This window comes from Drosophila eugracilis, unplaced genomic scaffold (assembly GCF_018153835.1).
Source record: "Drosophila eugracilis isolate 14026-0451.02 unplaced genomic scaffold, ASM1815383v1 contig_445, whole genome shotgun sequence".
NCBI classification, from domain to species: Eukaryota; Metazoa; Arthropoda; class Insecta; order Diptera; family Drosophilidae; genus Drosophila; species Drosophila eugracilis.
The window spans coordinates 3,002,577-3,029,917 of NW_024573311.1; the positions used below are offsets into that span (position 1 = coordinate 3,002,577).

The following is a 27,341-nucleotide window of genomic DNA, read 5'->3' on the forward strand; positions in this document are numbered from 1 at the left end:
TGAGCCAAAGAATTCTCCTACTATCTCTCACTCTCTCTCTCTCTTAGACTTTTCCTTTGAGTTTTCCTTCGACCTTCCTTGAAAGTGTCGCCCCTTCGGGCAGTTGGAAAATTTATGGCACACTTCCTGTCGCTCAGTTTGTTTTTCCTGCTCCCCTTCAATTACATGCAATTCCTTCTGGCTTTTTATTGCATCCCGCATCGATCCGTCGCAGAATGTGGCTTGTGATTAACGGCTGCTATTCGCCCAAGTCCTTCGTCCTGACAAGCCGACATCCTTCTCTTCAAGCCTTCCTTCCAGCCTGCTGTCCTGCGCAACATTCTTGGCCCCAAACTATCGCTCTTTAACTCATCTTTTATTTACACCAGTGCCGAGACAAACCCGCAACGGCGACGCATTGGCGCCCCCTTTCAACATCGGGCCAAATTACACCAACAAACAACATGGTACGGGGCATGTCAAGAGGCAGCAACTACAGCAACAACAACACCAAATTACAACAATTAAACAGGGGAAACCGTAGCGAAGGCACAAGTACACATACATATATATACACCCGTTTATATGTGCAAATGACAAGGGCGACACTGCAGCTCTATTAAATCTACACTGATAAAAAACTTTCCCCAGAAAAAAGCACACGCTCTGTTGCACATAAGAAAATTGCATTCAAGACATGAAACTTTCCCGCATTTTCTCATCTTAATTGGCTATCTTGAAAAGTTTCTATCTGTAATCTCAACTGCAAATTTAATACAATTGTTTTCGCCAGCAAATCTTCTGTTTTTGTGTATGACTTCTTTCTACCCTTTCTCCATGCGAGTTCTATATGCGCTTTTAATTATTGCCATGAGATGGTATTGTCGCTTCACTTTTATTATTCTCTTGTTATTTGCAATGTTTTCCTTGGAGCATGTGGGGACACACACGGTCCGCCCGCCCTGCCTTAACTTGGCTTCGACGCCCACATTAACAGCTACATTGAACACTGGCAAGTGACAGCTTTTAATTAAATAATTGACTAGGCTCTGACTATCTCTCGGTGTTCATTTGTTTTGGGTCTCTCATTCAGCTTTCATCTGTCAGATCAGTGAGACAAAAAGGCAGGCAAACAAGATGTGGATGTCGAGTCCTTCAGATAGACATGTTTATGATGCTGGCTAAAGCGACTGACAGACAAGAGTTCATTGAAACTTTTTGACTGCTGGCTGGGTGACTTTTGTGGCTGAGAGATGTTTGGGAGAAAAACCAAACAGAGGAACATATAAGTAGATATAAACAGATAAATGGACAAAAACTATAATAAACAGCATTAGTTATGCGGGTCGCTAAACTTTGCTCCCAGAAACCAATAATAAATGTGGGCGGATCTAGATAAATGGCCAGAACGTTCGCTTTCGTTCGTACATCGTTCTCCAATGCAAATAAATTTTAAATTTATTCCATAAAAGGAGTGCTCTGAACTCGAAATGTCTCTATTCTTTCTTGCCAGGGGTTATCCACCCTCTATTGACCGCAAAGATAAGACGGATTTCCCGATTTATGATGCCACAAACGAAAATTGCAACGCAAAATGTTCTCTACCCGGTCATAATATCTTTTTTTGTTCATTGCCCCAAGCATTGGCATTGATTTCAGGCGAACATCTTTCGTTAATTGAGTCGTAAATGCGGTGTTATTGATACCTCATTAGGCAGGCTGATAAACGCGGCGAATACGCGATATTCTCGCTTCTTAAAGACCCAACAAGACTTTAAGCAGGGCTCCAAAGTGCTTGAACCAGATTATGTAAGTCCTGTCAGCTGCTCCTGACATTTGCCTCTCGATTTTGTACCATTCAATGGAGTGGACAACCCGGCGGCAGCAGCAACAACAATAATAATAATAATAACCTCAACCGCAAAAGGACAAAAGGGCAGGCAATTGGGTTTTCCTCCCAACGCGGGGGCATTCTTAAGCCACAACAAAAACAATTTTATATATATGTATATGTACATAAAAGCTTAATTAAAATTTTATGATTATCATTTGGAATTCATCTGTTTACCTTGCCGGGGTTAGAGTTTAATAAGGGAAAACAATCTCCAACCGAAAACAAATCGCCTTTGTTTGTTGATTAAAGTCTATGAGCCACAGTAAAGGTTTTTTTCCTTATATAGATTCTAAATTAAATCATACAGAAGATGGCCCTTTGTGAACTTACCTAACTATGTGAATTATCCACAACACTTTAAAAATGTATGCAAACCACATAAAGTTGCCTGCAAAACTAAGGGCAGAAATGTTACATTTCTATTACAGCCAGACAGAACATTATAATGAAAGTAACTCATAGCTCCTAGCAGACGCTCAGCTCATCTTGCTATATTCCAAGACTGGATAATATTTCTCCGCTTATTAAACGAAGGCCCCATTTGTTTGCTTTTTAATTAGGCGGCTAATGATGATAGAAGCTCCCCTTTTCGCTTTCAGCAAATAATCCTTATTTAGCAGCAACGACCTGCAACATTCCCAAAAGGCGGCACGTATTGCAAGTGTCTTTTTAGCCAAGTCAAATCAAGTCGAGTGAAACGCTTATGCCACGTGCCAAGAGTAGAAAGAGTTTCCATTCCCTGAAGGCACATGTCGCCTTAAAAGTGTCGCCATTCCGCTTTATTTGTCGAACGTGACAAGCCAACGGCTCGGAAACGTAGAGATATATATTTAAAATCTGTATAAATATATGTTTATATAAATACATTTTTTGGCTGGGCCACACACGAAGCCCTAAAACGATTTAGCCAAACTTGAAACGATGGCATCGGTGTTGTGCTAAAACAAATGGTTCCTCGAAACACAAACAATAATAGTAATGGAGAACAGGGAAAACGGCAAGCCATATGGCATTGATGGATTTTTGATAAATGGACTGGCATTATGACAAATATGCAAAAAAAAAACGAATGACAAACTGACCAACCGAAGAGCCATACAAAAGGCGATAAAATCCGAATCAAATAACGCCAAACAATGTCAGTCAAAACGAGTGGAGTGGCGGGGCAATAGGGGGGACAGCCAGCAGACAAGCGAGGCAAATAATTGACAGCAGCAGGAAAAAAGTGCAATTAGAGTCAGGGCTGTACACTGTACAAAAAACATAAAACAAAAAAAAAAAACATATATAAAATAACATTTTTTGCATTGAAAAATCGCATAAAACTCCCAGCAAGTTAACTGAAAATGAAAAAGTGTCATCAAAAATATTCGTCATTGCGAGATAAGAATTGAAAACAAAAGCCGATTTATGGACTTTATATATAAATAGAAAATAAATACAAATATTTTATAGCTCTTTTGTTTTGGTTGAGTAAACTCTTATTTTATTTACTGTACTTTCACTTAAATTGAATTATTTTGAATGGCTGTTGAACGCACAACACTGCGTATGCGCAATTGTTTTGTCTGATTTCACATTTACTATTCAATTTTCATTTGTGCAACTGATTCAAATTTAATTTCGCCCAGAAAGACATCATAAAATTCCATAACGAAAGGATAATGTGCTTTAAAGTGAATTTTAATAGTGAAATATTGTTATAAAGTTCTCAATCAAAATACAAATACATCTGGCGTACGTCGACAAGGCAAATTTTATCCCACGGTTTCGTAAAATGCATTTCGAGTCACAATAACACTTCCACCGATTTACACCCCGAATTGCGTTGATCTGAATCTTTAAAAATGGGCGATACTCTAGACGAAACGCCGCCCGCGCGACGCGACAAACCGCAGACATTGAACATTGGTCATGAGGAGGAGGGTATCGCCTCCGCATCCGCTACCACACCCTCATCCTCCATCGTTATACCCGCTTCCCGAATACCACGGAATCGGCTACGTCACGCGGATCGGGATCAGATACGTGATCACTCGAGCGACGGTCTGGTTTCGAGTGGCGAACGCCGGGACGAATTTATGGGCCTCGATGCCCAGCCGCGTCGCGAGAGTTTGAATAGTTGTGAAGCCGGCAGTCCAATGGCCATGTCCTCCAGTCCTGGCAAGGCGGGAAGGCTCAACAGTTCCAGGTACCCGTCCGGCGCCACTGGCGGCGGCATCGGCGTCAGTGTCCTGGGTGGTCTGGTTGGCACCACCACCCGCAAGTGCGTCCTGACGCTGGACGGGTACTCCTATGTCATAGGTAAGTGACTGTCAGTCGATCTTAAAGCAATTCGAGACTCCTCCAGTATCAAGTACAATAGAAGGTCAAACTAAAGAAGCTTTGAAAGTAATCCAGAGAAACTCTGTTGGTGGTTTGGTAATAAAAGGAAATAAGGAAAATACTTCACTCTGATTCTTACATACAAATAGAAGTAATGGTTACCTTAGGCTTTAAGGTCTCAAACTTATCTATACTGCACTAAAATGAATCTACTTTTAAAGTCTTAAATAAGTTGAACAAGAGTTTGGCTGCCTTTATTAATAAACCACAACCAATGTGCATTGGGAGTCACCTTGGGAATGGCCTTTGTTGCCGGCTTTGGCCTGGCCTCACCTGAACTCCGTTAACAATAAGGAGAACAAAAGGCGAAGGAGTCTAGTTTAAATTTCGTGCAATTCATTTTTCTTCTTGAAACTCATAAAATAATACGTGAATATACGGGTGTGTAACTTATTTTTCTATCATTTCATTGCAGGTAAGTCAATTCAAATGGCAACACAAAAAAGCAAAAAGGCTCCACAAAAAGCAGCAGATTGAAGGTAATTCTCTGCAGAGCAGGTAGGTTCGTGGCTCGTTGCAGCATTAAATTGAAAATGAAATTGAATTTCCAACGAGTTGGGCTATTATAAAAGTTATCTCCCCAACTCTATAGAAACCAACCGGGTAGCAACAATTCATTTAGGATTCTGGTTCGCCCCACCAGGGGTTGAGGTAAAAATTTATGAGAAACTTTTTATGCCCTCTGCATATGCCACGCAGATTTTTCCTGGCCACCATCGCTTAGATGCGTATATACAAGGGGTGGACATTTAAAAGTCTATTGCCAGGTAAACAAGGCTCGGGCCTCGTTCCGTTTTGAGTGGCAGCCATTCTGGCCAAGTTTGATAACCGCCTTCTGTTGGCCATATACGAATACGTTGTGTTTTCCATTTCCTCTGCATCGCTCTTTTTGGCTTAGTTTACATGGCTGACGGTCAGTTGTTGTTTTGGCTAATAAACTGCCCGGTACCACAATGTAAAGTCAAGAGGGTGTCCATGTGGGTTTACCTTTCCCTTTCCATTTTCCTTTGCCTGTGCCCTCGTGTGTCCATTTGGGATTAAAATTCATGAATTGTATTTCAGAGAAAACGAATTGGCCAGCTACCTGGCGATGGAGTGCATCTGGTATTCTGCAAAGTACGCATGCAATTTCGGATTTCCTTTCTTGGCAACTTGGGAAAAATGCTTGGTTGTGAAAGGCATTTTATAGATGTCAGTTTTAATTTAAAATTGGTTATTATATTTGTTTTTCGAGCATATGAAGAGGATTGACTGCAGGAAGAAAATTGTGGTTATTTTGGGAAATGGATGGCAATTTTCATTAATAAAACTTTATAATTCGAAATGTATAATGCAAACTGATTAATATATGATATATATCTTTACGATTTCAAAATATACCATACTAAATCCGAGTGTCAAATAAATTAATTAAAGCCTTAATCCTTACTATACTTTTCAAATCCTTTCATACTTTAAATCCTTTGCGCCTTTTACCAATCCCATTCATTTTCCTTTCTCACCGAAATAGTCGGCAGACAAAAATTAAACATTGGCCCAGAATACTATAGCCAATTCTTTTGGCCCAAGGTCAGGTCCGTGGCGCACAGCCCCTTTGAGTTCTCGAATGTCCTGGCATGTCCTGGGGTGGCTCGTTTGCCCGGTCACGTAGCGGCCACAAATCGTGCGGCGATTTTGAGACAAAGCCAGGCCACGACGAGCTTGAACCCCTAGTCCCAAAAGCCACGCCCCCCGATTCCGAATCCGATTCCGGAGCCTTTTGGTTTTTTTTTCGCCTTTTTAGCCAAGTCGCCGAGGCGGCCGCCTGTCCTTTTGGCTTTCAATTTATGGGCGCTGCAATATTTTGCAAATATCCGTAGCATATCCTGCGGCGACAGCGCAGACAGAATTGCAATAAATAGTCAGGAGTTTGTCCTGTGTGTGTATGTGTGCTTGGCGGATTGAGCAAGTGTTTGGCTGGAAGTGTCCTTCAATTGACATATTACACTTGTTGTTGTCCTGGCCGCGGCTGTTTTGTCTTTCGCCCTTTCACTGGTTATGGCCCTCGATTTGTTTGGTCCTTCTCGGGATTGGGGCGTGCCTGACATGGTGGGGGAGATGGATGGTCGTGAGAACGGGTCTTGTATTGTTCTTGTCTGCTCCAAGGCACCGCTTGGCTGATCAAGCATTCACCCGACAAGTTCGACCCATAGGCAGAAGTCTAATTGATGTGCCGCCAGACAGCAGATGGTCCCATTCCTTATATTTCTAATTTTTCTCTCCCAAAAAACCCTTACCCTTGCGAGGAAAAGGGTTAAGTGGCTCATTTAGTTTGTGGCTCAACGGGTTTTCGTTAGGGAATTGGCTAATTTTGGAAAATGAGTTTGATGTAATGGAATTTAACAAGGACAAAGGAAGCAGCAAGGGGAGCCATACCCTAATGAAGATCGATTAAGAAAATTTGGGTGTACGAAAGCTCAAAGGAGAGTTACAGGATTTAAATTTAAAAATTGAATAATATTCTTATACATTCAATTTTAAAGGACTTGAGAACTGACAAAAAGGAAAAGCAAACTTTTACAAAGAAAACCACTCCATAGTAGAGTAACCCAAATTAATGCTTGACTCCCTGAAGTTCTCGCCACTTTAGGGAATGATCCCTGAACGAATCTTCCAATCGTGAATTACCAGAATCCGTGGCATATTCTCAGGCGCGGCATTGGAAGACCACATTGCTGGGATGCCTTGACCTGCCAGAGCTTCGTACTTCAGCCTTTCTGGCCAAAAGCGACAAGGAAATTTAATCAAATTTGCATAAATTCCGCTCGAACACAAAACGCTCAAAAATTCTCCGAATGCTAAGGAATGCGACAAAGGCAAAGTCAGCCGAACAACGCACATACGACCATAAAGTTTTATTGTCATGTGAGAGAGGGGAGGCTTCATTGAATTTTTTCCTTTCGCCTTGGCCAGAAGCATACTTTAAAGGATAATATATGCAGCTCTGGCTCTGTCCTTTTCGGCATCCTCCTGTGCTTTCTGTTTTCTTTTTATGGCAATGGCCTCTCAATTGGCAATCAATTTGCCTTAGTCTCTGCGGGCCAACTTTTTCTTTCAAGTGTCAGCGACAGCCATAATAATAAAAGAGAAAAAAGGCTTAAAATCAATTTTCGTTAAACCCTTCGGTGAGCACACAGACAAAGGCAGACATAAAAATGATTACCAATGGCCCGAGTTCGGGAAATTTTTTAATTAAAAACAGTTAAAAGCGGCGCCAACGACTGTCTGTGAAATGCATGTAGCCGACAGACTCGAACACAAAAAAAATTACATAAAATAAGGCAAAGTCCAAAATGGCTGCTGCCAAGAGCAGAAACACACGCGCGGAAAGGATGCCCGCAAGGATGGCACTTCTGGCATCAAGGTGCACAGCCTCCTGTCAGAGCTTTTCCAACATGTTTGCTACAATTTGGCTAACTAACACAAAGGCTTAAACACACACAGGCACACTCGTTTGTGTGGGTGTGTCTGTGTTTGTCCTCCTTGTTTGCCTCCCGCTCAAATGTCAGAGAACAAAAGCCAGACAGAGCGACGTCGTTGTCCTGGCAATTCGACAAGGTGTTTTCGCCATAATTTGCAACTCAATTTCGCTCAGATTTTTTGGGCCACTTTCCAGTTAGACGCTCTGAAGTTTGCCCAGCACAAATGTTTCACTAAGTAAACTTAAATGTAATTTAAACTTTTTAAGTACTACTCAGCATGCTGCAAATTACAGTCGCTAGATAACTTTTTAGAGGTTTCAGCTTGCTCCCTTTGATTGAAGTTTTGGGCACGAAGTTGCAAATGTTTTTAATAAAGTTATTTGTAAAGAAAATGTTATTTTAAGATCATCTTTAGATCTTAAGTTTTCAAAGGATAAACCAAAACAGACATCATGTATCTCGGAACACATTTCCTGGCTCAACTGAGCTACAGTTCCCAAGTCAATCGTTCACTCATGGAGGTCCTTGTTGTCCTTGGCAGCCTTTCGCTCTGGTTAATTTGCAGGCACTTTGCTGTAATTTCATTGGCATATCCGGTTCCTGGTGTGCTGGTGTTTCTGTTGCCAAGGCTTCTGTCATTGGCCCAACTAGTCAGCTTCGGCGGATGCCTTCTGTTTCGAGGCATCAATGCGTTAAATTCGCTGTGAAGGCTGCCAACAGAGAAGGTCCTTGCAAATCGCGAAACTATTTGAAAGCGGCAACAAATTGAATAAGAACGATTGTTGACACTTTTCCATTCACTGCTGAACTCACTCACTTCAAAATTTTCCCAAGCAAGGATAATTTATCAACTTTGCGAGTGTTCAAGTGCAGCTGCAGACAAAAAACCCTTCGCTTTCCGTTCGGTGAACGGATTTGTAAAGTGATATAGAGGGATGCAGTTTCTGTCGCAGGATAACACTTACATTTATTTGCCTTTTGCCATGGCAGAGTGTCAAACGCTTAGCAGGAAGATAAGTGGTCTCACAGGCACTGAAACGAGGAAAATCTGAGATATTTAGTAGGGCAGGAGGGTAAACATGAAGAAGAAGAGGAAGTCCTGTGGATAAATATTGTCAGCCTTTCGTTAAACAATTGAGTTGAGTTGCTGAAAGGTCTTTTTTTCGTTTGTTTAATAATTTAATTACTACCAATTTTATGTTCTTGTTAAAGTACTGCCTTTATTTATTTCTATCCCGTAAAACTTTTTAATATTTACAAATAATAACATTAAAAGCTTAATCCCAATCACAACAATCTCTCGGATATCGATTCCCCACCGTAGTCCCTTCCAAACCCCAAAAAAATCCATCTATCACCCCCCCCCCCAAGCTTTTCTCGCCATTTGACAGACTCACTGGTAGAGGAAATTAAATTTGCAAATCCCATTGGCCACATTCAGGAGTCGTTATTCTCGGCCAACTGTTAATGACATTTAAGCTGATATTCGTTTTATTAATTAATTAATCAATCAATCAATCAATCAGTAAGCAAGCACACACACACACACGCATAGCCAGAGCTTGGGGAATAGCGAAAATCAATCAAAACCGATGCTGATTGAAATTCACTTTGGTCCATTTGTGACGCCACAAGTTGTAGCACAACAAACCCACCAGAACCACATTGGCCGACTTGATGATCTGCTTAACCAATTTGCGACGTTGTTCGCTAAAAACAAGAACAATTTCATAATAACTGGGCTTAAAAGTTGTCTAAAACAGTAATTTTAAGGACAAACTCACCTCATTATCGTTGTGCTGCGTTCTCTTAAAACAATTCCGCCTCCAGGGGGCAGATTAAATCCGAAAGCCTCGGCCAGAATGCTGTCGCTGAATTATTTAAATAGTTTATATTTAATACTTCAACAGATTCCGGAGCAGACAGGGAGAAAAGAAAAACGGAATAAAGCTCAGCGGGGCATATAGACAGAAATATATATATTCTTAATCCGTTGAGAGGCCTCTGTTCGTCGTGGCGTATTGGCAATGAAATGTTTAAACTTCTGTGAATCGGTTAAGCCTCCAGTCATTTTTAATTTACTTTTGCGGAACTGAAAGTGGACTTATGGCTTAAAGCTTTTTAGTTTTTATTGAGTAATTTTATTTTAAACTGCTGTCATCTTAAAAGCTGATAGGATTTTAATATTGTTAAGATTTTCCTGCACTTTTAAGTTATTATACAAACATTTTTTCTTTCTTGGGCTACTGATATATTCGTTAAAGTCAGTCAAGTAGAAACTTGCTTCAAAATTTTCTTAGATTTCCTCAAAATTTCCATCACTTCCACAACAACTATTCCAACTATTAACTTCATATCCAAACAACTGCCATTTGTTGGTAAAATGTTTGTTCTGGTGGAAGACCAATCAAAAGTTTCCAACAAGTTTGCGATAGTTGCCGTTTGCCAGCATTTAATTTAATTCATTTATTAAGGGAAATTTAAAAACTTGTTCATGGGATTTTATATTATAAACCAGGCTTGGCGACATTTCCGAAATGGAGGAAGGAATCTCTACCACTTCCATAAATCTTTCTGGGTTCGTGGGTGTGTTCTCCGTCCATACATGAAAAATTACAATGGCCAATCGCCCAAGTTCTGGGCAAGTTGCCAGGAACAGGCGACAATGTGGCCACTTTTTCCGGCCAGGATCCGACCCGGCCCGTGACCCATACTCCCCCCTTGCCATCATTACCGCTGGACAGCGTTAAATTCAATCTATCCGAGTCGAACGAACAAGAAAATTGCACACACACACACACTGGCCCGTCCTCTATGGTCATTAATTTTCCCCCATTCTGTATTCAATCGCGTGACATTTTGAACTGGAAAAGCAATTAAAGAGCAAAGTTTGCCGCCATCAGCTGGTAATTCCTCTAATCCCATTTCCGGCTAGACGAGCCGACAGACGAGACCCTCGCGGGCGGCCAGGGACAATGCACTTGCGGCGAGGGATTGACTGCAGGAGGAGTACAGAAAGAAAAGGGTATAAGGAAATACAGAAGTAAGTGAAGTCTGCTATTAGAAATATGTTTTTTTTTTCGGTGTAAAACAGGAAATGAATGTCCAGTAATCGAAGGGGCCAAACTTACCCAGGTCGGTAATTTGAATTCACTCCAGAAACTTCAACAACCAGTTTCTGGGGCCGGTTGATAAACTCCGTGAGATTCACCAACTGTTCCTTGTCGCTCACATTAATGATGGTAATTATCGACTCAAAATTGGGGTAGGACCTGCGAAATTACTTTGAAAGCAATTAAAGTGGCCATTGAACAGATTTCGGTCACCCACCGTTTGAAGGCAAACACCCAACGCGAAATGGGCTCGATGTTGAAGCGACCCAAACGCATTATGGCCGATTTTCTCAGTTCAAGTAGGTCCTTGTAGACCTGGTAATGGCTTTTGTTGGCTGCCTTCTGGGCCTCCAAGTTGAGTTCGAGATAGTTGGGATGGACGGGTAGCCAGGTTTTGAGGGCACTTGAAAAGCCTTTTGAAAGTAAAGGAAAATTGAAAATGATCTCTACTCAAATATAAAAAGTAACCTACCAGCATTTGTTTCGTTACTCCACTGGAAGGGTGTACGCACTGGATCCCGAGAAACTTCCTTGTAGAACTCCTCTCCCACATTCCTGGCAGGCGGATCCACCGTATCCTGCCAACTTATTTCCCGGTAGTCTACCATGCCCAGTTCTTCGCCCTGGTCAGTAAAAGAGATTAAAACCAAAAGCCAACCAAACCATTCAAGGCCAGAAAACTCACATTATAAGTGACGGCAACACCAGGAAGTGTGAGCAGTAGCATGTTCATGGCGTCCACGCTGTCGGGACCAAACCGAGAGGCAACCCGGGGGTTGTCGTGGTTGCCCATGACCCAGTTGGCGGCGTGCCCGCGCGGCATGTAGATCAGCCACTTCTCTACGTTGTATACAAAATCACGCGCATCCGAGTCGCCTTTGACATCCGTGATAAAGTGAAAGTTGAAGGGCAGATGGGAACCTCGAACCCCATTGGAATCCTCATAGTAGTCAGCCAGTTGGGTGAGCCCTGCATACGCCTCGGTCATCATGATGCGTGTGGGCCTCTCTGGGTGCTTGGAACTAAAGTCTTCCAGAAGTTGCCGCCAATGATGAATCATTTCCAAAACCTCTGGCAGATCCCTGGAGTAGATGTGTTCGGTGTAGTTATAGGAAAGTGGATCCGTCGTTTTGCCACTCAATGGCTCATCCTTAAGGGATTCGTCCTCAAACAAATGATTCACTGCATCAATTCGAAAGCCAGCCAACACCTTTATTGAGCCAGAAGAGTAACACATCATCCATGGCTTGAACTACTTTGGGGTTACGAAAATTCAAGTCCGGCTGCTCCTTGGTAAACTGGTGAAGGTAATATTGCTGGCGACCTTCGTGCCATTCCCAGGCGGAGCCGTAGAAAACAGATGGCCAATTGTTGGGAGGTACTCGAGTACCATTCTCCTGGACTATGCCATCCTCCCACACATAGAAGTCCTCGTAACCCGGATTCCTTGGCAGCAGACTTCTTGAACCATTCATGTTGATCCGAAGTGTGATTCGGGACAAAGTCAAGAATGACCTTGATCCCCCATTCGAATGCCTTATCAATGAGCTCCTCGAAATCCTCCATAGTGCCATACTCCGGCTGGATCTGCTTGTAATCCGATATATCATAGCCAAAGTCAACCATGGGAGACTTGAAAATGGGACTCAACCAGGTGGCAGTAATTCCCGTGTCCGCCAAGTAGGGTAACTTTGAGGTGATTCCCCGTAAATCACCGATGCCATCGCCATTGCTGTCCTTGAAGGACCTCGGGTAGATCTGATAGAAGACCGTGTGCTGCCACCAATCGATAAAATCCTCCGTGTCGCTCTTCACCAGACCGGCCATAATGGAGCCCGAAAACATCAGACTAAAAAAAAGGATTTGGATGAGTGGAGCGAACATTTCGGCCCAGTTTTCTGTCCGTTGTGTTCGCCAGTTGGCAGTTTGACAGCCACTTTTAAAGCGATTCTGCCATATAATTAAAATAATTTTTACATTAGTCTTTGTCTAATTATCAGCGGTCGCATTAAGGCTACAAATTAGTGGGAGATTTTTATCAGCTCAAATCAAAACAAATTGCGGCGCGAATTAAATGAGTAAACAAAATCATTTCTTCCAATTTTACGGCACACTGCACTTGACAAGCCAAAGTATATTATAGCAGGTGATGGTTGGAAAAAATATAAATGCTTTTTATAGACATTGTCGCCGACCGATGTAGACCAAAATCACTTTGCTCACCTCAAAGAAATTAGAGTAAACTGAAAACAATTTTGTTTCGAGAAGCATTTTTAGCAGCTGCCGGCGATCTACTGAAAGCTTTTGTGGATTTAATTGCCCTCAGCTGATCAAAAAAGCTTTAAGTCCACAAACAATTAAAGCAGATCATGATGTAAAGGGGGATTAGGTGGTGCATAAAAATTTGTTATAAAATAGTTATTATTTAGAATAGTTTGGGAGGAGGTGAAACATGTTTAAAATATTAATCTTTACAGGTAAAATTATTAAAACGGGGCAAAAGTAAACTCAATATGAGATAACAGCAGGAAAATTAAAAATATAAAAACATTTCATAATCAATTTTGCTACGAAATCACCTTCTAATCACCTTGCTCATCTAGTTAATAACAGACGATTGGAAAAACAATTAAAATGAAAATAAAAATCAAAAGCAAAACGAAGTTGGAGCTGTGAAAACCTCTTTTATTTATGACATCTCACTAAGGGAAATTTAATTAAATTCGGCAACCATTTATCAGCCACCCTAAACCCCAAAAAGGGCCGAAAAACCCTGACGACAATTATGAGTTACGACTTTGAATTCAAGTCGAGAAGTAAACTGTGGGGAAAGTGCGGCAAGCGAGAAGTAGAAGGTCCGAGACCAAGTGCTCTCAATTCAATTAAAATGTTTGCAAAGCGCTAATGTAAATGGAAATGTGTTTCGCTGTCAAATGAAATGGAAACTCGAATTAGATGGCCCCTGTGAGATACATTTAAATGCGAAAATAGAAAAGCTCGGTTGTATGGTTAATGGAAAGTTTTCTTCTCGGACTTTAATGTTGAATACCAAGTAGTGCGGTAGGTTACTTTCGTTTATTCAGTTGGATGACCAGACCCTCGTAGGGGGCCAACTCAATGGCCTCGGCCTTGATTCTTTCTCCAATCCTATGCTGGGAGTCCACTCCCACCACAAGGACACTTAACCTATTGGGCTGATCTATGAAGTCTCCAATATCCACCAGTTCCGTGCCGTTCTTCACGTTCAGGATGGTCAGCAAAGTGTGTTCGCCCTTCAGCTCTCTGGAGATACAAGAAAAGTAACAAAATTTTAAACTAAAATTCAGTGCCACATTTTGAACTTACCGCTTGAAAGCAAATACTCTGCGATTTACCACTTCTGGAACAAAGGATCCATTCCTCAGAACTGGCAGCTTTCTGAGTTTCAAAAGGGACTGATAGATCTTATAATGACTCTTTCTTGCCAGCTGCTGATTGCGGAGATTTAGTTCCCTATAGTTGGGGTTAACTGGCAGCCACGTTTGATTGGCAGTGGAGAATCCTGCATTGAGATCATCGTTCCATTGCATGGGTGTACGCTCTGGATCTCTAGAGATCGACTGGTAGTTTTCAATACCAGCATCACAGGCGGGTTGATCAACAGTATCGCTCCAACTGATGTCCCTGTAATCAGTCATTCCCAACTCTTCACCCTGAAATGAAGGAAAATATATAAAATAAATTCCAAAAAAAAAATATACACACATTATAGGTAATAGCAATTCCTGGCAGTGTCATCAGCAGCATATTCATGGCGTCCACAGCCTGCACACCAAATCGGGAAGCCACACGCGGATTGTCATGATTTCCCATTACCCAATTGGCCACATGACCATGTGGCATATAAATGAGCCATCGGGAGATGTAGAAAACAAAGTCAGCAGCTGTGGAATTGGCATTCAGTTCGGTGATGAAGTCAAAGTTGAAGGGAAACTCGGGACCCTGAACTCCATTCGAGTCTTCATAGTACTCCATAAGTTGAGACACCGAGGCGTAACCCTCAGTCATCATTATCCTTAAAGGCCCATCATGGCTGGCTGTGTAGTTATCGAGGAGCTGTCTCCAGTGCTGGAGGAGACCATAATCTTCAGGTTGGTTTCTGGTATAGATGTGATCCAAATAGGCCTCATTATTGGGATCATCGGTGGTTCCACTTAGAGGCTCATCCCTCAGTTGTGCATCCTCGTAGATATAGATTATCGCATCGATACGAAAACCGGCTATTCCTTTGTTCAACCAGAAGAGCATCACATCGTCCATGGCTTGGATAACTGCCGGATTACGGTAGTTAAGGTCGGGTTGTCCGTAGGTGAACTGTCTGAGATAGAACTGTTGTCTCTCTTCATTCCACATCCAAGCAGATCCGGAGAAAACCGATAGCCAGTTATTGGGTGGCACACGAGTTCCATTCTCCAAAAGTATACCATCCTCCCATACATAGAAATCCTCGTATCCTGGTTCCCGAGCAACCGACTTTATAAACCAGGGATGCTTATTCGAGCTATGATTAGGCACAAAGTCCAGAATGACCTTCACGTCCAGTTCATTGGCTTTGGCTATCAGATCGTCAAAGTCCTCAAGGGTGCCATACTCCGGCTGAATATTTGTATAGTTTGATATATCGTACCCAAAGTCCACCATGGGGGACTCATAGATAGGACTCAACCAGACGGCCGTGATTCCTGTATCCTTGAAATACTGTAACCTAGATGTAATACCCGGAAGATCGCCAATTCCATCACCATTACTGTCCTGAAAGGATCTCGGATAGATTTGGTAGAAGACCTCGTGCTGCCACCAATTATATTTAGCATCCTGATCCTTTGCTTGATGGTTGTGGGCCAAAATGGCAACTAGACCCACACTCAATACGATAGCTATCTTTACTAGACCCATCGTGGTCAACGAACAAACTGGTTTTCTATTATCATCCGAAGTTTGCCGGCTTTTTATACCGTTGCCGGCTTTTCAATTCCGGTTTTGTTTATTTGACTTGACGATCTGATCGCTCAAATATTTAACCAATTGTTGTGTCAAATTGAAAAGTTTTTAAATGGAATTAAACATTTAAAGTTTTTTGTTCGACAAGGCTTTTACATTGGCCAGTTGACCAAACACAGGGAGATTTTTTAATAGAAACAATGTTTATTGTTTTAGCATAAAAGTAATGGGAAGGAAGTACGGAAGTGAATCAATACTTAGTATTGTACTTACAGTTTATTGATCTAGTAATTTAGTTCATCAAATGATTAGTGCAATAAAATGATAGCAAGCAGAAGGAGCATAGATGGTTTATCCTTGAGATATGAGTTACCTTTAAAATTAATACATTGAATGAAAAGTAGATTTTCTTTAAAATTAACAAATGCCTAACCGCTTTCATACCATTTGAATCCAAAGAGTTTGACTAAACAACAACCCATTAATTATAAGGCAATTCAGCTTTCTAACCGCGAACTTCCGTTGCGTGACCAGGGCAGCAAAATGGAATTTTACCCAATTCCCCTGAATCTGGCAGCTTAATTAAACATTTTCCTGGAGTAAAAACCGGAATAACAATGGGTAAGCCATATACCTTCAGATCCTCTTGTCCGTCTTGATGTATATATTGGAAATTTTGGAACAAATATGTGCAGAAATCTTAGCTTGAAGCCGAGCAGACTCGGCATAATTTTCCCGCTTTTCACAACGACATGAAAAGGGTTTGACAAGGGGGCGTGGCTGTTCCCATTGAGATTCCTTTGCCGACGAAATCAAAGCGAAGCAAAATTTTCCGTAATTTTGAGGCCGCACCCACCGGGAAAAATAGAAGGAGGGGAAAGTGAAAAGTTAAAGCGAAATGTTTTAGGGGAAGCACCGGCTAATCCAAAGCCTGTCTCCCCAAACTGTGCCAGCCCTCAGTCACCTGTCTCACCTGTCTGTGGGTTCGTCGCAGGACAACGAGGTTTACCTTTCATGTCGCGGCGCTGATTGAATTGCCTTTACGCGGGTAAAGGACGAGATTCAGAAGCCTTTTGTGTTAGGGAAATCTTAGAGTGGGGGAAATTCTTTTTCCCGAGCACTTTTCAATTTGGCTTTTGAGGCCTCCCCTCGGCTCGAATAAATAAATACACAACCTAAATTTTTTATTATGTAAATATTTAATCATATCAGAAAATTTCGGGTGCTCCAACAGCTTGGCATATTAAAAATCAGCTCCCACTAATCCCATAGTCCCAGATATTTACGAATTTAACACACGCGCCTAAACATATGCTACGGGTTTTCCTCTTTTCCGCCTTATCCATTTTTTATGTCTATGTGTTTGTAAGTCGTTTTTTTTTTTTTTGACAACCCTTAAGCATCAACAAATTTGAATTGGGCGGGTTGTCGCTTTGGTTTTTGATTTTTTCTGGGAGGGCTGCTATTTAATATTGTCAATAGGTTTACGCTTATCAAATACTTGTTATCACAAATCGATTACAACAACAACGGCGGCAGAAGCGAGTTTGTTGGTTTGTTGTCATTTGTAGAGATTGCCTTTGTCATAATCAGGTTCCACATGTAAATTTCCGTATATCTATCCATGTGTTTTTTGGCCTGTTTTTCGTTTGTAGCCCAACCGACCTTTACTATCTGGCTGTTATTGTTATTACTTTGGGCGGGGACGATCCTAATATTATCTGTTTAGACTCTGTTAGATAAGGTTACAGTCGAGTCACTGACTGATAAATTATGGTTGGTATAAGCTCACATTCGTTACAACTTGGTATTTACCCAGAAGAGTTATTGCCGAAGAGGCGTTGCAAAAAATAACAAAGAAAGCGATTTGTGTTTTTGCTGAACTAAAAACAAAGTAAGTTTGACAACGAAATCTATATATTATATGAACGCTTTAATTATCTGTTAAAAACTTAACTTTTAATGGCACATCTTGTTTGTTTGATGAATGACATAATCTATATTTGGATAAGTCTCCATCTCTCGCGCGAGATAAAACCCATTTACGGCCGTGATTCAACCCGTTGATCATTATCTTTTTAATAACATTCTGGCGAGCCAAATTCCGGGCTGCAGCTGTCAGCTTCCTGCCATAAAGCTAACAGTAGTCGCTTAGCCTCATCCCATAAACTCGGCCCATTACCTTTATTAGTCTTGCTGTGAGTCTTGTTATTACTACTTGGCCAATTGTATGGGCCGAAGAATGGAGTGGGTGGTTTGTTTGCACCCAATTTGGATGTTTTTGTCGTACGTATTGAGATTCAATTAGTCAAACCACTGCTCAGAGTTAATAAATCAAATCCCTCCGACCATCAGAAATCCTCGAGGGAAAACGAATCGCTGCTGGCGAACGATTAATTATGCATAAATTTGATTGATGTGCGTGAGGCGACTGTTTAAGCGGTGCCAAGACCGCCTCCCCGTCACACACCCACCCGAAGTGTCAATGAAAGCGAGCTCCGCCCGTAAGCCACCAATTGATTTACTGAGGTGATGACGCACTCGGCGCTGCTTTTAATTAGCATTGAATGGCGTTATTTGCATATAATACACACCTCGATGTGCCTCGTCGAGAAACAGATTTTTTAACTGTAATGGAAGCGAATATTACGTAAAAAACACTTTAAAATGGGGATGAGGTGAAAACAAAATATTGACACTATAACTTGACTGCCAGCTCCGAACTTGTTTCCATTCAACTTTGCAAGTATTTCATTTTTATTGTTATTTCCATTTAAAAAGGATTTATTTCCTTATTTAAAAGAAACTTTTAGGTTGGCAATGATCCCTGTTTGCGTATATTCAGAGTTCTTCCCAGTTTTCTGTACTCCCTCTGAGTGCAATCAAAGAGGCAGCGATTTTGATAGGTTACACCATTGGTTCCGCAGACCTCTGCCTTCCGGAGGTTGCAGGGGCAATAGCTAGCCTCCGTGGATCCCACAAAAAGTGTGACCAGAAGGCCTAAAAGACCCACTAAAACAAGGAGCTTCATATTTCCTTAGTGGCACTGCTAGTTAAATAAAATTTATAACGAACCCGCAGTCGTATTCCAACGAATGTTCCATCAAGACTGAGTTCCACTTGAAAGCACATTTGGTTTTGTTTATTTCAAGTATATCTGTTTTAGAATACCCTACAGATAAAAAATGAAAACATCTTGTATAAGATAAGAGTAAACAAGGCTTTGTAATTTATTTATTTAAGAATATTATCTCACAGCACTCATTTGAATTGGTGAAGCCTGCACTACTGTTATTCGTATAAAAGGTATGAGTTCATATGTAATTTCAATTAGAAGAAAGATTTCCAAGTTCTCTTAGTTCGAATCATCCACAAACACCAGTATTCCGTATGTTTAGGGTCCGTCCAAGTTTCTTGAGTTCCCTCTGAGTGCACTCGAACTCGCAGCGATTTTTGTAGGTGACCCCATTTGAGCCACAGACCTCCGATCCCTTCGTCTTGAGGTCGCAGGTACATAAAGCGGCCTCCGAGTATCCTGCGAAGAGGGTGACCAAAAGACCCAAAAGGACCAATAAACCCAGGCACTTCATAGTTTCTATTAGTTTTTGTGAGGGGGAACACGTAGTCGTTTCACTGCGAGTGTTCAACTAAGACTGAGATTCGGAAACGTCGCTTTGTTCTGGGTATGAGTATAAGTTGGTGCCTCCATATGTGTGCGTAAGTTTTGCTAATTAGCCAAACAAGCTGATGATTATTTTGCACTGCTCTCCCGACCTCCCGACCCACAACACACCGCCCATCACACTTTTTCTCACTTCGGCTGAGTGTGGGTTTCGTTTGCATGTGTTTTGCGGGCTTCCAGCAATTTACACGGCTTGCAGTTGAGAGCCCGCACCACCACTAAAGTGAACACTAAGAGCATAAGACTCAGATATAAACCTCGCATGGTGGCTGTTACTCCACAACTGGAGGAAAAACTTAGTCAAATTTCCCTTGGGGCTGAGCAACTAAACTAATTGAAATTGAATGGCAATTGAAATTGAATAGCTAAGCGTCGTGTAAATTGCCTGACAAAAAGACTCGCGATTCATTAATTACTGGGTATCATAAAAAGCGGAGCAAAGTGTATGCAAATTTGAGTGGTGGGGGAAATTCCCTCAACCTGATCGTTGATAACAAGAGTGAAAAGCTCTCTAACAAAATTAGTAAATGATAGCTTTTCGGTGAGCTTTTTTCAAGTATAAACAAATTGCGTGTTTTGTTCCGCGATAAGCTAAGTAAGTAATTAAATTGAAAGTGCTGGAGTCCATAAATTATTCAAATGCAATACCTGTGCATATATTTAGCGGGGTAAATTCTTGGAAGTAAACATGGCTAATTTAGCTCGTATATCTACTACAAAGTAGGCATAGTGTACTAAAAAAATACTCACACCTCCAAAGCCCCAATAATAACTGATAAGATAAGTGACCAAATCGAAGCCAGCCAAAGCTCGATTGAATGAAAAAGAAGTCGAACAGTATCAAATCAGTCCAGCAAGTGGATAAACCTCGTAGCAATGAAATTCCTGAGTATTTTTTTGGCCCTGTGCCTATTCTTGGCCCTTGCCATATCGCCAATTCGTAGCGATGACGACGCTGAGAAAGAAGTAAAGACAATCTGTCCTTGCCCCAGGAACTACGATCCCGTCTGCGCCACCAACTTGATCAGTTACCCAAATCGCTGTGAATTCGATTGTGCTCGCCGCCATTTCGAACGCCAGGGACGCAGCATGGGATTGCTGAGAAACGGAAACTGTTAAGCGATGAATCCCGTAAAAAAATAAACAAAAATGCCAGAAAAATAAAAAAAATATGAAAAAATATTCGCCTTGTATTAATCATCAAAATGGAATATATAGAAATAAATCAGCTTATCAGGCAGCGCAATTGGCATTGCAATTGATAGCGTTTCACCACCTTATCGCAAATACGAATCATATATAAGGCGACACTGGGAAAAACTTCAACCTACTTACGAGGACTACAATGATTTGTGGATTTATTAATTCATTAGATCCTCAAGTGGTTGCCTGTCAAAGTTGACCAACTATGCACGGCAAGAATTGAACTTTATTCTTTTATGAGTCATTTAATAATCTTATCTTTTTATATTGTTTGTGAATATCTGTTTTTAAAATCTTTTAAATAAAGCATAAAATATAAAAAACTGTAAAGTTTTTGTTAATTTTTTGAAAAGGTATTTATATTTTAAACATCAAATTAAACATAAGTGTAATAACGTGTTTATATCAACCTATGAAATTTCAAAGGTAATTTACTTAGCAAGTAATGAAGTTAATAAGGCCACAAAATTTAAAAAAAATCTCATATTGGTACTAAACTTTTCATATTTTTGTGTAAAATAAGGCATTTCATATTTTTCATGTCTCAGCCCTGATGTGCTTTTTATTATTATTTTTTATTTGTTGGGTAAAGTTATGCCAACATTTGTCTAAATAGAATCCAAGCCAGCAAGAAAACTCGTTAAACAATTGGGTCAATAACAGAAACCTCAAAAGCACAAACACAAAAATTATATTCGCTGTTTCGTGGAAACCTATTTATTTTTCAACTTTTTTATTTAAATTTCGTCATTAACAAACCACTTGATTAAATATGAATATTTGTTTACTTTAAACGACTTTTAATCTTTATTTTTCAAAAATCTGTAAAATTTATAATCTTCATATAAGAATATTCAAAGTACTTGGAAATTGACTTGCCAGACCAGACTCGTCATATCGACACTTATTAAAACATAGCCCTAACAATTTATAAAAGTCGACATAAAAACTCGCATAACCTTGATTATTTTTAAAATTTATGACTTTAAGAAACTTTTCGTAGTTAATATTTTAGGACACGTATTTATTTATCACTTTTGATCATACAGATATAGACTATAGCCAGTTTGATTTCCATATTCCTGTTGTTAGCACGATCCCGTTTTGACCAAAGTTATCGAGCCTCCCCTGCTTTTCGATGCGCAGTTTAGATCACACTCATTGCTGTAGGTCTTGGAGTCGGATCCGCAGACAGGATCATAATTGCGAGGACATGGGCAAAATTGGCCAGCAACCAAAGCCAAGAGTGAGAATAGACAAAGAGCGATCAGAGCTAAGCAGCGCATGGCTATAATGTTAGACAGGTTAAACAAGACTGAAGCTTTCACACCCGATCGTCACTTATTTATAGATAAGCCAGAACCTGCTACCTTTGCAAAACCGCACTTCATTGGAAAAACAGCACATTACAGCGTTAGAATCGTGATTTTAACACATCCCAAATGCCAGTAAAATTACTTTTGGAGTTTTGGAATAAATATTTAACAAATGATTTAATACCAATCAATAATTACAGTTTACATTGCAAAATAAGTAAATCATTCGCAGGAAAATCATAGCGGGAATTTCCCTCTTCTTGAACACGTGTCGTATACGCAATACAAAAAATGAACGAACAAAACTGGAATCTTTCTTTACATAAATAAACATTTATTGTGACCCTAGTTTCGCAAGTAGCGCGAAGCTGTTGGCCTTGGCAACTTGTGCAAAAAAACGGTATTATCTTGGCCTAATAAAATCCTTTCAGCGCACAAAAGCAATTTCAATCTAATCTTATAGTGCCAAAGGAGACGGCTAAGCCTGGCCGAATCAAAGGAGAGGATATTACAAGATGAAGCTGAAGAAAAGCAAGAAAAATGGTTGTAGAACCGCGGATGCCATGGTGATTGCGTAATGCTCTTTTTTATTTAATAAAATATGTTTTTATAGTGACTAGAGCAAGTATTTTTCATTCAGTTTAATATAATATTTATTATGAGGGAAAAAGATGTAGGTGTTAAGTTGCAAGCAATAATTTAAAAATATGTTCCTAAACCAGTTTTCATTTAATTTTCTTAAATTCTATTGCTTGAAATGCCTTTTCCTTGCAGAGCAGCTTACCATTTAAGTTAAATCTATATCTCAAATGTATCTTAAAGTGGAAGATACGCCTTTCCCATCAACGAAATCGCCATGAAAAAACGTTGTTCGACCCTTCTGGCCAAGAAACAAACAAAATATACAACACAAATACACTTTGGCTAAGCCCAACAGCATTAGAGAGGAGGGATTTCCAGCAAGTGAAAGACAACAAAAGGATTTGGGGCTCACATAGATGTGTGCACAAGCAGAGATAGTTTGAATACTGATTGCCCTGCAAGGACCTGTTGGATCAGACACAGAAGTATATATATATATATGTATATAAATTATTTATATACCGCATCTTTGGATACGGGTTACATCACCAACTTTGGCGAAAGATGATCAAAAATGTGCTTTTTAAACTTTTAATGCAGTTCTGTTAAGAATTAAATTACGAGGTCAACGAGGTATAAGAATCCATATTCCGACCACTTTTAGGTTTGTTATGGGAAAAAAACTGATTTGTAAGGTGGAATATTAGGGTGGACCTTATTTCGGATTCGCTCACTTGTTCTATTTTATTTCCCTTGTGAAAATACAGATTTTAACAAAGAATGTGTTTCATTACCTTTTCAGTTGCCAGCACGCCGGAGAGTTTGCCCAGCAAGAGGGACGAGGCAAGTGTTGGGGCGGGCACCACTGGCGGCACAAGTGGAGCGGCATCTAGCAGCAGTGGTGCAGCAAGCGGTGGAGCAAGTGGTTCAGGTGGACCCACAACTGGAGCTGGAGCTGGAACTGGAGGAGCAGGTGGTGTCAGTACGCCAGCACAAGAAGCCGTCAGCCCGACGGTCTCCGAGCTCAGTGGCAGCGGCACAAATGCGACAATAAATGGTCAAGTGGCAAGTAAGTAAAGAGCAGCTCTTGGCATTTTGCATCCGTCCCTCGCTGTTGTGTGCATTATTTTTGCATATTTCATCATCTGATCCTGTTGGGGGATACTGTGGGTAGGTGGGTGGTTTGGAGGTCGCATTATAATTTCCAGTTCGAGCAGCGGACAGGACACCGCAGAGCTTGTACACCGACAGCATAATCCATCCTGTACCAGCTGCGGAGATTGCTGTGGCTAAGTCGGTTTGACATCGCTCGGAAATTGCGGAAATTTAGTTAGGATACAAATCCTTGGGTAGTTGCGGTTAAGAACTAAATTGGCTAATTGAAATAGCAATGCAGCGCAAAATCCCTAATTAGATTTTTATTTCATTGTTTGGCTTTGTTTATTCGGAGCTTTTGAATGGTAAATATTACAAATTCGATTATAAACCTGTTTTAATTAGCAAATGAAAAATTGTTTTCACAAAAATAAACTTATAAATCTAATCACAATTTCAAATTTAGTAGTAAAACCTATTTAAATTAACAAAATCCAATATTAATTTATTCGATTTGATCAGATAATGTAATTAAATGACATTTGAAATATTAAATGAAAAAACACATTTTTGTGACACTAACTTAGGATGAAAGGGAGGTGCTTTAAGACGAATAAATGATAGCAGTTAAAAATAGATGTACATAAATTGTATAGCATACTTCTGGGCTTGCAAAAATCCAACGCAAATACAATCATCTACATTTTCACTAGAATGTCTTAAGGAATAAAAATAAAACCCCTTACAGTAAAATGAAAATTATAGAAACAAGTGAAAAATCGAGAGAAGCATGTTTATTTTTTACATTTTTCGGACACAAAAAGTTTGTTTATCGTATTCCTGTTATTTGCATCTTCCTTTATAACCAAGTTTGACTTTTTCACATTTAAGTACGCACGGGTTAGGATAGTTTTTTCCATTACTTCCACAAACTGGATCATAAATTTTTGGGCAGATACAAACATTATACCCAGTCACCATATCCAAAAGTCCGAACAGGCAGATGGCAATCCATGTAGAGCAACGCATGGCTTAAATTTGGCTGATATACACCTGATCACATTCATTTTTATACGTAAAGTTCAGCACCAGGAAGTCGTAGACAATTAAAGCGTTAAATCATAATTTTAGCACAAAACAAAATAAAACTTATTATTATATGGTGTATTGTTAATTGTTAATAAATATAAAACGCTTATTATAAATATACTTTTAAGTGCTTCTAAGGCCTATAATTCTTGTTTTTTGGTACCTCGTTATCATATTAAGCACTAATATACTTCACACCTAAAGGAAATCTAATTGAGATCAATGGCTTAGCAAACTAATTTTCTGAGCAACGTAACTATCTTACCTTTTCAAGAAAGATTGATGGGAAGCCATCGATCATGTTACCAGTTGCGAAACGCACTTTATGCGGCCATCAGGCCATTTAATTGCCGGACAATTTCCACCACTCCGCTCACATGGGTCAAAGCATCCGGAATTGGGTTTAGCGGTAAGCTGATGCCAGGTGGGGGCCAGCGCAGCATTTTTCTCCGGTTTCGCCAACATTGTGGGGTAAAATGAAGCGTTGAAAGTCATTAAGGACGTGAAGAGTCGCCAGTAAAATGAGCATAAAACATTTCATGCCAAAACTCCTCTCGAGTCGAGTCGATAAAGAGCCCGCGTATCTAACAGTTAAGCTAAGGAATCTCGGGTGTAACATAAATTTAAGTGCAGCATAAAGCGGATTTTATGACTGCCCCCATCACCTTTCTCTGGAGGTGCTTGCACTGTCAAAATAAATGGAATGCAGTTAAGATTCTCGCAGCCAGGACGAAGACACTCTGTTTGTTTTCTGGGTGGGAGGTAGCCTGGTTGGGGATTTCGCAGATAGATTGCTCTGTGTGCGCCCCTCCAACTCAGCACTTGACAAACACACACAGATAAATCCTTTGCACTTTTTCGACACGTCCGGCATGGCAACTTAGGGCCAACTTAGGATGATGCCACTCAGCCAACTCAAGGCAGAAACTCAAGGCGGGCAGGAGAGGAGACCAGGACATGCCTCGCAAGGGGAACTTCTTCAAGGGCTTTTGTTCGCTGCTCGTTAAGCATTTTCCCTTCACTTGGGGTTAAACTAAATAAAGAATTCTATGCTACAATGGCCTCAAATGATGGGAATAAATTATTGATTTCTAGTCGATTGTATCAAACGATTTTTGACCGATGATGTACAGTGGAACAAAAACTTTAACTTATTTTCTATGGTTTGTATTAAATATTTCTTTCTGTTTTGGTTTATAAAAATACATTTTTATAGGTGACATTTTCATGTATTTAAATATTTGTTTGAGGGCTCTTTTATGTTTTCCTATTGATAAGAGGACTCTTGGTGACCACTGTACAGCTCCCATCTGAATCCTTTCCTTTGAGGCCTTTGTGTGCTTCGTTAGATCCTCAGTAGGGCCTTAATCAATGTGTCAACAGTGAGAGTTATATAACTAAATAATCAACCGGCAACTAAATCAGTTTCTTCTTCTTCTATTCTCTTCGGGTTTTTGCAGGACACGGCTCACTGACGATTATCCGACGCACAAATAGCCGCAATTTCACCCAAAACGACCCCCAACTGGCATCGCCCTCAACCACCGCCTCCAGCAGCACAGTCCCAGGAATTGGCTTAGCCCAGACGCCGCTCAGTGAACCTCTTGCCGAGCGGCTGAGTTTCCGTTCCGGTAGCAACGGATCAGCGTCCGTCGGCGATAGCCGATCAAGCAATCAGGGCCCATACTGTGGACCATCCGCCAACGCCAACGCCGCCAACGTAAAAATGCAGCCATCATCGCCGAATGCCACCAACTATACGGCCGACAACATTCAAATCACGTCGGTCAATTTATCGCAAACCGAAATTGTCGCGGGTCGCGATTCGACGGACTATACCACCGTGCATTCGCTTAACGCCGGTGCCGGCACTTCGTTCCTGCGTGGGGAAACCGATAATCCGCAGGAGTCCGGACACTCCTTCGAAACGACTTCGAATACATCGTTCGTTGCCGGGCAATGGGATACGGAGAGTTTGCCGCCAGTCGACACGCCAGATGCCCTTAACAAAGCGGCCGGGAGGTAAGTTTACCACAGCTTCTACATCCTTAATTAGACTTCCAATTTTAAATATTTTTTATTTCTGCTGATATATTTTGTAAATAGAAACAACATTTCTTTGGTTACTTAATTATAATTTCGAATACGCGCAGTATTAAATATAAATACAGATAAAGGAGGTGTTTTCGACTATATACATATAAAATATTTCTACAAGTGCCAGCAATACTTTTCATGGCTGATCAGAAATCTAAGACTTAAAAAAATAAATACCAGAACCAGAAAACCCAATTAAATCTTAAATTTTATACACCTTACAAAGTTCTCTATGTGCCCTCTACACTAGTGACGTGTAACAATTGACTTTGAAAACTCCAAAAGGATTTATGTTTATTTATTTTTTACATTTCATGCTAAGATATATTAGCATTATTGGCAACGTCCCTGCTTGGCCACCGAAATTTTACTTCCTCTCTGTTTTGCCGCGCATTCAAGTATGCAGGGGCTGCTATAGGTTATAGTGTCCGTTCCGCAAACAGGAGCAATGACAACAGGACATTT

General features: G+C 40.6%; 9 protein-coding genes across 9 annotated transcripts in view; 2 read left to right on the forward strand and 7 right to left on the reverse strand.

The window, feature by feature from the left end:
* LOC108104057 (calcium/calmodulin-dependent 3',5'-cyclic nucleotide phosphodiesterase 1) overlaps positions 1-27,341 on the forward strand; it is a 59,232-nt gene that overhangs the window by 11,795 nt on the left and 20,096 nt on the right. The window contains 3 exon segments of the mRNA XM_017209909.2: positions 3,505-4,177; positions 23,398-23,664; positions 26,240-26,801. Coding sequence (XP_017065398.2) covers positions 3,721-4,177; positions 23,398-23,664; positions 26,240-26,801 — 1,286 coding nt within the window. The 5' untranslated portion in view covers positions 3,505-3,720.
* LOC108104068 lies at positions 8,822-10,028 on the reverse strand. Its single transcript, XM_017209929.2, has 2 exons — positions 9,504-10,028; positions 8,822-9,429 (listed from the first exon to the last, which is right to left on the reverse strand). The coding sequence occupies exons 1-2, from the start codon at positions 9,506-9,508 to the stop codon at positions 9,303-9,305; spliced, it is 132 nt and encodes a 43-aa protein (XP_017065418.1). The 5' UTR covers positions 9,509-10,028; the 3' UTR covers positions 8,822-9,302.
* Positions 10,533-12,731, reverse strand: LOC108104061 (maltase 2). The gene is given in 7 exon segments (XM_017209923.2): positions 10,533-10,717; positions 10,851-10,991; positions 11,050-11,245; positions 11,305-11,455; positions 11,518-12,036; positions 12,038-12,274; positions 12,276-12,731. Coding segments are annotated over 7 exon segments (1,752 nt in total). The 5' UTR covers positions 12,717-12,731; the 3' UTR covers positions 10,533-10,650.
* Positions 13,837-15,825, reverse strand: LOC108104060 (maltase 1). Its single transcript, XM_017209922.2, has 3 exons — positions 14,577-15,825; positions 14,178-14,524; positions 13,837-14,114 (listed from the first exon to the last, which is right to left on the reverse strand). The coding sequence occupies exons 1-3, from the start codon at positions 15,765-15,767 to the stop codon at positions 13,898-13,900; spliced, it is 1,755 nt and encodes a 584-aa protein (XP_017065411.2). The 5' UTR covers positions 15,768-15,825; the 3' UTR covers positions 13,837-13,897.
* LOC108104064 lies at positions 18,464-18,927 on the reverse strand. The gene has a single exon (XM_017209926.2). The coding sequence runs from the start codon at positions 18,841-18,843 to the stop codon at positions 18,622-18,624; it is 222 nt and encodes a 73-aa protein (XP_017065415.2). The 5' UTR covers positions 18,844-18,927; the 3' UTR covers positions 18,464-18,621.
* Positions 19,014-19,470, reverse strand: LOC108104065. The gene has a single exon (XM_017209927.2). It carries the CDS (start codon positions 19,400-19,402, stop codon positions 19,178-19,180), a length of 225 nt encoding a protein of 74 aa, XP_017065416.2. The 5' UTR covers positions 19,403-19,470; the 3' UTR covers positions 19,014-19,177.
* LOC121530251 lies at positions 19,602-20,227 on the reverse strand. The gene has a single exon (XM_041819031.1). It carries the CDS (start codon positions 19,756-19,758, stop codon positions 19,624-19,626), a length of 135 nt encoding a protein of 44 aa, XP_041674965.1. The 5' UTR covers positions 19,759-20,227; the 3' UTR covers positions 19,602-19,623.
* LOC108104063 (serine protease inhibitor Kazal-type 1) lies at positions 20,328-20,676 on the forward strand. The gene has a single exon (XM_017209925.2). It carries the CDS (start codon positions 20,371-20,373, stop codon positions 20,611-20,613), a length of 243 nt encoding a protein of 80 aa, XP_017065414.1. The 5' UTR covers positions 20,328-20,370; the 3' UTR covers positions 20,614-20,676.
* Positions 21,701-22,005, reverse strand: LOC108104067 (ovomucoid-like). The gene has a single exon (XM_017209928.2). The coding sequence runs from the start codon at positions 21,981-21,983 to the stop codon at positions 21,786-21,788; it is 198 nt and encodes a 65-aa protein (XP_017065417.2). The 5' UTR covers positions 21,984-22,005; the 3' UTR covers positions 21,701-21,785.